The sequence below is a fragment of the Leptonychotes weddellii genome, chromosome 7 (assembly GCF_054177405.1).
Source record: "Leptonychotes weddellii isolate Sample4059 chromosome 7, ASM5417740v2, whole genome shotgun sequence".
NCBI lineage: Eukaryota > Metazoa > Chordata > Mammalia > Carnivora > Phocidae > Leptonychotes > Leptonychotes weddellii.
Window position 1 is genome coordinate 96,431,839 of NC_138375.1, and position 13,694 is coordinate 96,445,532.

The window sequence follows — 13,694 nt, forward strand, 5'->3', positions numbered from 1 at the left end:
GATAGGCGAGGGAGAGCGCCTTAACGGTTGAAAACTTGCCGCTGGGCCTGGCAGGTCCCAGGATGTGAAACTGCAGCCCCGATGGTGGGACCCTTACCTCACGGGAATTGTTTACCGGACGTCCAGCCAGTCATTGTGACCGGCTCTTCTCCCGCTCTAGAAACGCCCCGGGTTAGGAGAGATGGCGCGAGGGGCCCGGAATTGAGGGAACTGGTTAATTTGCGGGCCTCCCTTCAAGCTCTCCAAACTGACTTCTTGCTTGAAGAGGGGGGACGGCGGGGGCGGAGAGAATTATGTACTGTATTCTTTCAAGAAAGTAAGGTAGAGAAAAAAATGTTATTAAAATCATAAAGAAGAGAAATACATTTTCAGTACTGTATGTGTACTTACTGGAAAAAAAAATCCTTGTATAAGTGGACCTGCGCAGTTTAGTACTATGTTGTTCAAAGGTCAACTCTATTAGTTTCGGGTGGACATCATAATGATTGGCTATTTTTATATATTTCAAAATGATCACCACAGTAAGTCTAGTTAACATCTGTCACCATGCATACAGAATTTTTTTCTCTGTGAGCTTTTAAGATCTAATGTCTTAGAAACTTCCAAATACAGTATTATTAACTACAGTCACTATGCTGTGCATTTCATCCCCATGACTTACTGTTTTATAACCGCCAAGTTTGTACTTTCTGGCCGCCTTCACCCATTTTGCCCTCTCACCACTCTGCCTTTGGTAACTACCAATCTGTTCTCTGTATCTATGAGTTTGGTTCTCTTTCTTTTTTTTTTTTTTTGTTCCTCAAGATTCCACATCACACGTAAGTGGGATCATATGGTAATTGTCTTACTCGGTCTGACTTATTTCATTTAGCATAATGCCCTTGAGGACCATCATTGTTATTGCAAATGGCAAGAGTTCATTCTTTTTTATAGCTCTGTGTGTGTGTGTGTGTGTGTTTATACATGGCCACATTTCCTTTATCCTTTCATTTGTCTATGAATACTTAGGTTGTTTCCATATCTTGGCTATTGCAAAATAATGCTGCAATGAACATGGTGGGTGCATATATCTTTGAATTAGTGTTTTCATTTGCTTCAGATAAATACCCAGAAGAGGAGTTGCTGGATCATATGATGGTTCTGTTTTTAATTTTTTGAGGAACCTCCAAAATACTTTTCACGGTGGCAGCGTAAATTTACATTCCCACCAATAGTGCACAAAGGTGCCCTTTTCTCCATATCCTCATCAAAATTTGTTTTTTCTTGGCTTTTTGAAAATAACCATTCTAACAGGTATGAGGTGATATCTCATTGTGGTTTTGATTTGCATTTACCTGATGATTAGTGACGTTGAGCATCTTTGCATGGTAGATGCCACTGTTGGCCATCTTTCTTCTTTGGAAAAATGTCTATTCAGATCCTCTGCCCATTTTTTAATTTTTAATTTTTTTATTTATTTTTTTGCTCTTTATTTGTATGAGTTCTAATATACTTTGAATATTAACCCTTTATTAGATATGATTTTCAAGTATTTTCTCCCCTTCTATTTTCATTTTGTTGATGGTTTCTTTTGCTGTGCAGAAACTTTTTAGTTTGCTGAATTCACACTTGTTTATATTTTCTTTTGTTGCCTTAGCTTTTGGTGTCAAACCCCCTCTCCCCCACCTGCCAAGTATCTTCGAGGAGATTACTGCCTGTATTTCTTTCAGGAGTTTTGTGGTTTCAGGTCTTACATTAAAGTCTTTAATCTATTCTGAGTTAGTATTTGTGTAAGGTGTTAGATTATGGTCCTGTTTGAATCTTTTGCATGTGGCTATCCAGTTTTCCCAACACCATTTATTGAAGACACTGTTCTTTCCCCATTGTTTATTACTGGCTCCTTTGTTGTAAATTGACCATATATGTGTGGGGTTTATTTCTGGACTCTAGTCTGTTCCATTGATCTTAAGAGTTATATGGATACTTTCTATTAGTTTATTTCATGTATATTAGTCTTTTTCCAATAATAGTATGAGTTTCTTTAATTTGGTATTAGCTCTTTAAGTTTGTATAGCATAGTATCCCTAAATATAGCAATATTCTTCAATAAGTGAGTGGGAATTGGAATACTAACAGAGATCCTCAAGAGGATGACTTACTCTCTTTTCAGAAAGGTACATTTAAGGATACAAAATGTGGGAAAGGGATAAAGTTAAACTCTTACATGTTTTAATTTATTTGTATTCTCATGCTACATTGAGTTGCCATTTCAGCTAGTTTGTTGAACGTCTATCCACACACATGCACACACACAATTTCACATTTTTTTCACATACTCATAATGTATTTTACTGATTAGTATCTACAAAGTGGGGAAAGATCAATTTGCACTTAATTTTTAAGTTAAGGTATATTTAAAACAAATATGTATATAAAATTTGACTCTTGCTTGAAAATATTCTAAAATTGTTAATGATTGTAGCTTTGTGAACTTAACTGTATCTTTTATGTATAGCAAGGAAGATGTTTTGTGTAAACATTTTTGGATATGACATAAGTAATTTAACTAGTCTTACTAGTTGACTTCAGATAGTTAATAGTAATGTTAATAGCTAATAATGAAATAGTTCTTTATATGCTAGGGACAGTTCTAAGAGCTTTATACATATTAACTCATTTAACTGTCATAACTTTATGGGGTAAGTAATATTATCTTCATTTTACAGATAAGGAAACTGAGGCACAGACAGTTTAAGTGACTTGCCCAAGGTCACACAGCTTGTAAGTATTGAAGCCAGGATTTAAACCTAGACAGTCCGATTGTAGAGTTCACATAAAGTTTTTTGGATAATGTTGTAGTAAGCGTACCCATGTAGACTAAAGCAAATATATCTATCTATAGGATTATTCCTAGGAATAGAATTTCTGGGTCAGAAGATAACTGTATTTAAAGTTTTGATGGATATTTCTTATTATCCTCCAGAGTGATTGGTTTACCAACAGTGCACACCTCTTGTTCAACACTATTCTCAATATTGTTTCTTATGAAATTTTTCACTATTGCTAGTCTGGATGAAAAGTAACACTTGTTTATTTTGCTATATATATATATATATATATATATATATATATTTTAAGATATATTTATTTGAGAAAAAGAGAGTGCATGTGAGTCAGGGAGGGGCAGAGGGAGAGGAAGAGAGAGCAGATTCTGCTCTCATCATGGAGCCTGACATGGGGTCAGTCTCATGACCCTGAGATCAGGACCTGAGCCAAAACCAAGAGTCAGCTGCTTAACTGACTTAACTGACTGACTGCTTAACTGACACCACCCAGGTGCCCTTAATTTGCATTTTTATGACTTCTGAGTAAGTTTAAGAATGCATTTTTCTATATTGAAAAGATATTTCTCATTTTTTTAATTTCCCATTTGTGTCCTTTGCCCATTTCTATTGGAATGTTTTTGTTGTTTAGCTTTTTATTGCAAAGTAAAATATAGATACCAAAACCCGCATAAAATAAATGTAATTTTTTTTTTTTTTAAGATTTTATTTATTCATCTGAGAGAGACAGAGATAGTGACAGAGAGCACGAGTGGGGAGGAGAGGGAGCAGCAGGCTCCCCACTGATCAGGGAGCCTGTCATGGGGCCCGATCCCAGGACCCCAGGATCACGACCTGAGCTAAAGGCAGACACCCAACCGACTGAGCCACCCAGTGATAATCACCTCAAAAGTCACTTATTTGGCCCATACCAATCACAGTTCTCTCTTCTACCTTCTCTCTCCCTCCCTCCAAAAGTAGTAGATGTCCTGATTTTTATGGCGATAACTTTTTGAGTTTAGGTGGTTTTTTTTTTTTTTTTTAATGGTTGGTTGTTAGATTTTCTTTTCTTATTAATTTGTAGGCATTCATTATCCATTAAAAAAATTAAGTCTTGGGTGCCATATATATCACAAATATTTTCTTTAAATTTTGGGTTTTACATTTTAGCTTTTTTTTTTTTTTTGGTTGAGCAATTTGGATCTCTTACTCAGTGCCATGAGGGAAAATACACACAGTGTGGCGTCTTAGTAATGAGGTGTTAGATTAAATTTTAACTTTTTTTTTTTTAAAGATTTTATTTATTTGACAGAGAGAGACACAGCAAAGAGAGGGAACACAAGCAGGGGGAGTGGGGGAGGGAGAAGCAGGCTTCCCGCTGAGCAGGGAGCCCAATGTGGAGCTCGAACCCAGGACCCTGGGATCATGACCCAAGCTGAAGGCAGACGCTTAACGACTGAGCCACACAGGCGCCCCTAAATTTTAACTTTTTAATGATATCTTTGTCCATGTAGAATTTTTAAAAATTTTATAGAAATTTTACTTAGTTTTGTTAGAAATGCTTTCCCAATCCAAGCAAAATTGTCATCATGTTTTCTTCATGTTCTATTTTATCATTTCTGTTTTTGGATTTTTTGAGGAATGCAGGGATGGTGTTAAGATTGAGGTATATATCTAGGCTTATTCTTCCCCCCCGCCCCCCGCAAATACTATGCAGTTAGTTAAAAAGAATGAGTAAGTTCCATAGAAGACCAAATTATACATGGGAAAAAAAAGCAATATAGTATATGAAATATCCTCCAATTTGGATTGTTCTTATATCCCTTTAATTTTCATTGCCGTGGGGGTACCTGGGTGGCTTAGCATCTGCCTTTGGCTCAGGTCATGATCCCAGGGTCCTGGGATTGAGCCCCTCATTAGGCGGGAGCTTGCTTCTCCCTCTCCCCACCACTTGCTCGTGCTCGCTCGCTCTCTCTCTGTCAAATAGATAAAATTTAAAAAAAATTTGCATTGCCATCTCTGTTATATATCATAGGTCCATAAATGTGTTCCATTGTTCAGTTTGCCTATCCATGTGCTAATTCCACACTATAAAAATTTGTATAGTTTTATAATAAGTTTAAAATCTGGTAAGGCAAATCTTCTCATCTTCTTCATGATGGTCTTGGCTGTTTTTGGCCCCTTGCCTTACCATAAACTTTAGAATTTGCTTGTCACGTGCCCCAAATACAAACAAAAACTTTGATTAAGATTTAATAGATCAACTTGGGGGAAGTAACGTCTTCACAGTACTGAGTCCTTCAGTCTGTGAACATGATGTATCTCCCTAAGTTTCTTTAAAACCTCTCTATTGATAAGTTTGATTAAACAATATAAAACTTTAAGTTCCATAAAATTAGTATTTTGGGGGAGTGGGTTATTCTGATTTGTATTTGGTGTTGTGGGGTAGACATCTTTATTATTCTTTTTTCTTCTGTCTACTTCCTTAAAATTGTCCCACCTTTGCATTTCATGCCATCAGACTCCACCACCTACCACTCCTTGCAGTGGTTATCTAGCAAGATTATATAATGCTCCTTCATTTCTTGAAGATTTTTAGCTTCTTGCTCACTGCAACCCTCTGCAGCACTACTGTCATACTTCATGGTGATTTTAATATCCATTTATGGCCTCTCTTTTTCTTGACCTCTTTTCCTCTATTGATTATATTCTCCATCTTAGAGTAGTTACTCATTCCTGTGGTCATACCTGAAAGACTGTCATTCTTTCACTTTGTCTTTGTCTGTACCTGTGCTGCTACATTATAGAAGAAAACATATAACCATGTTTTAGATTCACTTTAAATTGATAACTAATAATCTCAAGTGGGCATTTAATGCTCTCCAGTTATTCTACTATTTTATCCTATCCCATTCTCTTATATATCTTTTATACATTTCTTAATGTATTTCTTAAATCTTCAGTGCTTTTCCCCATTCGCATTCACAGCTGATGACCTTAGTTACCATTTCCCTGAGAAAAGAGAAGCAGTCCAAATAGAACTTCCATAAGATCCTATCAACACATCTATGAATGTACCTGCATCTATGCCCCTAATATTCTGCCTACCCTTCCATTAAAATGAACTATATATACTTCATTCTTAAATCAACCTCTCTACATGTGTATTAAGTCCCATTCTTCTTTCTCTCCTGCAACTCCTACAATATTTCCTTCTGTGTTGTTTAAGATGCTCTATTTTCTCCTGTCTTTCTTTTACCCTGAAGATTTGTTTATTTCTTTTAGAGAGAGAGAGCGCATGTGAATGAGCAGGGGGGAGAGGCAGAGAGAGAATCTCACACAGACTCCCCGCTGAGCACAGAGCCCCATGTGGGGCTCGATCTCACGACCCTGAGATCATGACCTGAGCCGAAATCAAGGGTCAGATGCTCAACTGGGTGAGCCACCCGGGCACCTCGCTACCGAAACTACTCTTATGAAAGCCTCCAGTTCTGTGTATTTATTCCACTGAAATTATTGTGACAAATTATCCTAAGACTTCGAGGTGTAAAACAACCATTTACTATGCTCAGCAATTCTTTGCATCAAGAATTCAGACAGGATGCAGCAGGACAGCTTGTCTCTGTTCCACAATGTCTAGGCCCTTGTCTAGAAGACTCAAAAGTCTGAGGGCTGAATCATGAGAATGTCCATGTGCATGTCTAATGGTTGATGCTAGCTTTTGGCTGGGAACCTTGGTTCCTTTCTATGTGGGCTTCACTGGTGGTCTCTTCATTTGTGCCAGTTTGGGCTTCCTCACAGCATGGTAGCTGCTTTGTAAGGGATAGTGTTCTGAGACAGAGGTATTAGTGGTATTGCCTTTTATGACTTAGTCTTGGAAGTCACTTCCATAGTGACTTCTATTCATAAAGACAGTCAGAAAGTCATAGTCAGGTTCATGGGGAGGATAAATAGGTTCTGCCTCTGAATAGGGAATGATAACCTGAAATATTGCTGTGACTGTTTATGGAAAATACAGTACTCTACTCATGTTGCTAAATAAATTGTCAATTCTGTTTTTATCTTATTTGACCTTTCTCGCATTTGGTAATTTGATAATTCATCACTCCTTCCTTTAATACTTTTGTATTTTGAGTTTTAGGATTTCATACTCTTAATTTTCCTCTTACCTTATTGGTGCTTTTTAGACTCTTTTGGTGGTTCTTCCTCATTCTCTCCAGGTCTGGAACTCTTCTCATTTCTGCCTGTACACTCTTGCTTTTGTGATCTCACCCAGTCTCACGGCTTTAAATATTTTATATGGTGATGACTCAAATTCTAGCTTGAAACTTCCCCTTGAACTGCATACTGTACATTCAGTTGCTTAATCAGACTCTGCACTAATAGACAACTTAAATTTAGCAAGTCTGAAATTGAATTCTTAATCATCACTCCCCCATATCTTGCTGAATCTGTTTCCTCCACTGACTTCTTCATCTCAGTAATCAGCTGGCAGCTCTATCTCTCCAATTGCTTAGGCCTAAACTTTTTTAATAATAAACAATTTCTTGGATCATTGCAATAGCTTTCTAACTGGGTCCTACTTCTTACCTTACTGGCTGTTGTTAACCAGAGTTGTACTGTTAAAATATAATTCAAATTATGTCATTCTCTTCTTGAAAACCCTCTAATTGTTTATCATCTCAGCCTAAGTCCTTAAAATGGCCTACAAAGCCCACATGATGTCATCCCTGTAATCTCTCTGACCCCATCTTGTGTTCTCTGCCTTACTTTTGCTCCAATCACACTGGCTGCTTTACTGCTCTAGGACATGGCAGTCATATTTCCTGCCCTAGGGTCTTTGCATTGGCGGTTCCCTGCCTGGAACCTCTTACTCTAAATATCCCTGTCTCACTTCCTTTTTTTTTTCTTTTTAAGATTTATTTATTTATTTACGAGAGAGAGAATGAGAGAGAGAGCACGAGAGAGGAGAGGGTCAGAGGGAGAAGCAGACTCCCCGCTGAGCCAGGGAGCCTGATGCGGGACTTGATCCCGGGACTCCAGGATCATGACCTGAGCCGAAGGCAGTTGCTTAACCAACTGAGCCACCCAGGCGCCCCCTGTTGCACTTCCTTATCTCCTTCATGTTTTTGCTCAGTTGTCAGCTTCTCAATGACCTTAAATGACCACATTATGTGTAAAATTACATTACCTCTGCCCAAGCACTTCCTGTTTTCTTCCCTGTCTTGCTTTCCTCCATAAAATTATTATTATTTCCACTTATATTGGGGTGCCTGGATGGCTCACTTGGTTAAGTGTCCCACTCTTGATTTCGGCTTAGCTCATGATCTCAGGGTTCTGAGATGGAGCCCCACTTGGGCTCCTCGCTCAATGGGGAGTCTGCTTGAGGATTCTCTCTCTCCCTCTCCCTCTGCCCCTCCTCCTGCTAGCGTGTGCTCTCTCTCTCTTGCTCTCTCTCTGTCTCTCTCAAATAAATAAATATTTTTAAAAAGTTATTATTTCCATGTATAAATTATTTGATACATATATATATAGAGAAAGAGAGAGAGAGAAGAACGTAAGTTCCATGATACAGATTTTTGCCCATTTTGTTCACTGTTCACATGTATAGTTCCTAGATGAGTATCTGGCAGGTGATAGGTGTTCAACAGATATTGTTAAGTGAATAAATATTTTTTACTTCAGTTTTTCTTATAAGGCTAATTATTACAAGGCACATGTCAGTGAATCAGCAAGATCTAGATCCAGACAGTACTACAGACATGGAAGATGTTACAAATGCTGAAGAAGAACTTATTAAAGAATGTGAAGAAATGTGGAAAGATATGGAAGAAGTAAGTACCAAGAGGTAAAAGTGATATATATATTAATTACTATAAGATTTAATTCCATTTCAATAATAGACTTAAGGAAAATAATTATGCTGGTTCCTGGAAGCCATTATATTATACGATAAATATTTATATGGCTTTTAGACCTATAAGCATTTATTCAAGATTCTTTATGCCAAATGAGCTATAGAAAGAGAAAAAATTATGGCTGTCCCTGCCATAGGAGGTTATCATCTAATAGAGGCAGTAGCCATTGTATTAGAAATATTGTGGTAGAAATGCAAAGACAACTTAGGACGAATAGTAAACCTAGATTGAAAGGGTCAAGTATAACTTTCTAAAAGCAGTAATAACTAGGGGCGCCTAGGGTGGCTCAGTCAGTTAAGTGTCTGACTCTTGCTTTTGGCTTGGGTCATGATCTCAGGGTTCTGAGATCAGGCCCCCCTTCGGGCTCTGTGCTGGGTGTGGAGCCTGCTTAAGATTCTCTCTCTCCCTCTCCTTCGGCCCCTCCCCCCACCTCTAAAAAAATAAATAAATAAAAAGCAAGTAATAACTGAATTCATTTCTAAAGAATAAATAGAAAGTAGCCTCTGAAAGTAGGAGAGTTACACAAAGCAGAAGGAACAAAATATATAAACATTGGGAAGTTTAGAGAACTCTAGGTAGAATATTATGACTTAGTAAATTAGAAGAAGGACCTGTGGAGTAAGGCTGGAAAGTTAATTAGGAGCAAGAACATTGAGGATTTTGTCAAGTTTATAGTATAGGGAACCATTAAAAGATTATAAACATGAAGTGACATGAGATGCAGTTTGGGAAAATTACTTGGTAATTTTGAAGAAAATGAAATATAGAAGACTGAGACTACAGGTAGAAAGAGCATTTAGGAGGCTCTAGTACTAGTTCTGGTAAGAAGTACTGTAAGGGGGCGCCTGGGTGGCTCAGTAAGTTAAGTGTCTGCCTTCAGCTCAGGTCATGATCCCAGGGTCCTGGGATCGAGCTCCGCATTGGGCTCCCTGCTCAGCGGGAAGCCTGCTTCTCCCTCTCCCACTCCCCCTGCTTGTGTTCCCTCTCTCGCTGTGTCTCTCTCTGTCAAATAAATAAATAAAATCTTAAAAAAAAAAAAAAAAAGTACTGTAGGGCTAAATCCTGTCATTGCAAATAGGATTTAAGAGATACTAAGGAGGACCAAAAGGATTTGGAACTTAATTGTTGTGAAATGGGGGAAAATTATGGATATTTTCAGGTTTTTCGTTTGGGCCAACCTTGGTGAGGTTCGTTTCCTAAGACGGAGAATAGTGGAGAGAACACGTAATTATGGAGTTTGAGTGAAAATATGAATTAATTTAGAAAATGTTGTCTTTGAAATTTATGTACATTTTCTGAATTAGTGAGATAGAATCACTTCTGGTAAACTATAGTATGTTGGTAAAAGTTTTTGTACTTAAAATAGCATAGTATATGATACAGGCCACAGACTTTGCATACCATTCTTTGCAGTAAAATTTGAGATTAGGGCAGGTTATTGGTTTTCTTTTTTTCCTTTTTCCTTTAAAAAAAAATTTTTTTAAGATTTTATTTATTTACTTGAGAGAGAGAGAGAGCACAGGCTGCAGGGAGGGGCAGAGAGAGAGGGAGAAACAGGCTCCCCACTGAGCAGGGAGCCCAGTGTGGGGCTCTATCCCAGGACCCTGAGATCATGATCTGGGCCGAAGACAGATGCTCAACTGACTGAGCCACCCAGTTGCCCCTAAAATTATTTTTTAATATAAATCCTTGGTACTCTGTATGATTAGTGTATTTTCAAGATTATATAATTGTTTTTTTTCATTTTGGTATTTTTTCAGTATAGAAGTTGGAATTTAAAAATAACCAATTTTGGGGGGCACCTAGGTTGTGTAGTCGGTTAAGCATCCAACTCTTGGTTTTGGTTCAGGTGGTGATCTCAGGGTCCTGGAATCAAGCCCCATGTTGGGTTCCGGACTCAGCATGGAGTCTGCTTGGGATTCTTTCTTCCCTCTTCTTCTGCCCCTCTCCCTGCCCCTGCTCTCTCTCAAATAAATAAATCTTTAAAAAAAAAATTTTTTTTTTTGTAAAAAGATAACTGCTACCAGAAGTAAACACACAAGTAAAATTTAAATTACCCATATTTTCAATCAGATGTAATCACTATTAATGGTTGTGGGTTTAAAAATGGAATAGAAACAATGTCTCCTGAAGGCTTTGTTTTCTTATGATCTTAACTATCTTTTTACCTCTTCTGTTATTTTTCTATAGTGCTTTCCTTCTTATTCTCTTATTTCCTATTTTTCCATTATCTAGCTTCTAATTCACCCTAGCTATTAGTTTATATTTTCTCTTTCTTTATATCTTATGCTCATTTTTTTGTTCTACATAGAATCTAGTATCCCCTTCTACTTTTGGTGTGTTCATTTCAGGACCTGTTTGGGAACCTTCCTGATCTTCTTGCTTAGAAAGTGAGGAATATAAACTCTTCTTTTACATCAGTTATTTGTATTTATTATTTTAAAGGAATATTACATTGGTATGAAGATGGAAAGGGAATTGTCTATTATATATAAAAGCTTATAGTGTGTGACTTATTTACTTGTTTTGTTTTGCTTTTTGTTTTGTTTTTATTTACTTTTTAAATCAAGTGTCAGAAAAAATTATCACTTGTTGGAACTGAGACACTCACTGATTCAAATGCTCAGGTATGAATCCTTTTTTTTTCTTCCTAAAAATAGATAAATTTAATTCATTTTGTTTTGGATAAGAATATTATTCATATGTATTAAACCCACATAATAGTTTTGTTGACACCTGTATGCTTAATCACTTGGAAAATTCTCTACTCTTCCTGATTTAAGAGAAGTATTCTAAATACTTTTTGAATAAACTATTATAAATATTTTCTCTATCTTTTAACAGTTACACATATGTTTAACTGTTGAGTGAAAAACTGCAACTGAGATACCTTGTTAAAAATTTGAACACATACTGTCCTACTTTGTCTTAGGTATAGTAGCCAGTTTTTTTTTTTTTTTACTATATGTGTGGAACCTTAACTTATTTTACTGTATGTTTAAATAAAGGATTAAGATATCCATTTTAATAATCAAGGACCTATGGAATTGGTTTAGGAATATACCAGTCGATCAGTGCAACAGATTAAAAATTTAAATATGACAAAGATGGTAGTTCCAGTTTGTGGGAGAAGGATGAATTAGTTAATAAATGATAGTGGTACAACTAGTTATCCATGTGGGAGAAAATAAAATTGGACCTCTGTCTTTCATTATATAAACATATATTCTGGATGGATTGCCATAAAAATCTTACAAGAAAAGTTAGGAGACTATTTGTGCAGTTTAGGGATAGGACAAACTTCTTGGCTAATAGTAGAAACCTAGATATTATAAAAGAAAACTAGATATATTTGACCATATGAAAAGTTAAAAATGTTTTAGTATTAATTTTAAGAACAAAGTCAAATATATGAATGATTCTAAAGAAAGTTCTCTAAAACTGGTATTAGCATGTCAGAAGATATAAGAACCAATTGAAGGGGCGCCTGGGTGGCTCAGATGGTTAAGCGTCTGCCTTCAGCTCAGGTCATGATCCCAGGGTCCTGGGATCGAGTTCCGCATCGGGCTCTCTGCTCCTTGGGAGCCTGCTTCTCCCTCTGCCTCTCTCTCTCTGTCTCTCATGAATAAATAAATAAAATCTTTAAAAAAAAAAAAAAAAAGAACCAACTGAAGTACTCCTGAGTTCCAAATCATGCAGTTTACATTTAAAAACTGGTTCAGTTTGTTACAAGGGCAGCAGGTGAGGAAGGTGTATGCTTGTGTCTGCCACCAGCAAGCTGCAGTTGCGGGTTCGTGTGCTTCATGGCCTGTTACACGGAGAGCAGCAGACAAGGGAAGTCAGAAGCAGAGCCAGCAGCCATCAGTTCATGGAGCAGGATATAGTACGGAAGCTTTCCTGAGGGCTTTTGGTTTTTATTCTACTTCTTTTCATTAAGACTGGAATCAAGCTTACATGTAAACTGTTGGTAATTTAAGTTTACTTTTGTGCTATTCAGTGTAAAACTGTCTATTTTGAAAAAAATGTTGGTTATGAAAAATAAAGATTGAGGCACTGCTTCAAAAAGACACAAATTTGATATCATTTGAGCATGAAAAGGAATAATGGCCTTGATTGGTTATAACAATATGAAAAAAATGAAAATCTATGAGCATAACAATACTGAATAAAAATGAGAATGAGTGAGATAGAAAAAGAAGGGGAAAAAACTAATTAGTCACTTTTGGAAGTACCTATTATATCAGATTTTTAAAAATTACTAGTAAAGAATTAAGCCATCTTTTAAAAAAATTTGCATCTATCAATAAATATAGAGTTCTTTTGTACCGGGTAAAACTGAATATTGTATTTGAAACAGCATTATATAGTAAATAAACTGTCATCTGGTTTTCTTGGGAAATGTGGTTTTCATATTGTAGAAACAGACCTACTGAATCAGAGTCATTAGTAAGCTGGTACAGCCACTTGGGAAGACATGTATGGAGGTTCCTCAAAAGGTTGAAAATAGAGCTACCCTATGTCCCAGCAATTGCACTACTGTGTATTTACCCCAAAGATACAAATGTAGTGATCCGAAGGGGCACCTGCACGCCAATGTTTATAGCAGCAATGTCCACAATAGCCAAACTATGGAAAGAGCCCAGATGTCCACTGACAGATGAATGGGTAAAGAAGACATGGTATATATATATATACACATATATATACACAATGGAATACTCAGCCATCAAAAAAAAAAAATGAAATTTTGCCATTTGCAATGACGTGGATGAAACTAGAGGGTGTTATGCTAAGCAAAGTAAGTCAATCAGAGAAAGGCAATTATCATATGATCTCACTCATATGTGGAATTTAAGAAACACAACAGAGGATCATAGGGGAAGAGAGGAAAAAAATAAAACAAGATGAAATCAGAGAGGGAGACAAACCATAAGAGACTCTTAATCATAGGAAACAAACTGAGGGTTGCTGGAGG

At 36.8% G+C, this 13,694-nt stretch overlaps 1 protein-coding gene across 8 annotated transcripts in view; it reads left to right on the forward strand.

Annotated features, from left to right (window-relative positions):
- CENPK (centromere protein K) overlaps positions 1 to 13,694 on the forward strand; it is a 133,003-nt gene that overhangs the window by 228 nt on the left and 119,081 nt on the right. For all 8 annotated transcript variants that reach the window (XR_014146736.1, XR_014146738.1, XR_014146737.1 and 5 more), the window contains exons 2-4: positions 2,706 to 2,760; positions 8,487 to 8,635; positions 11,290 to 11,346. Coding sequence is in view for 4 of the 8 variants with exons in the window: in XM_081825700.1 (XP_081681826.1) it covers positions 8,519 to 8,635; positions 11,290 to 11,346 (174 nt within the window). In the remaining 4 variants the exon portion in view is untranslated. The remainder of the gene's footprint in view (positions 1 to 2,705; positions 2,761 to 8,486; positions 8,636 to 11,289; positions 11,347 to 13,694) is intronic.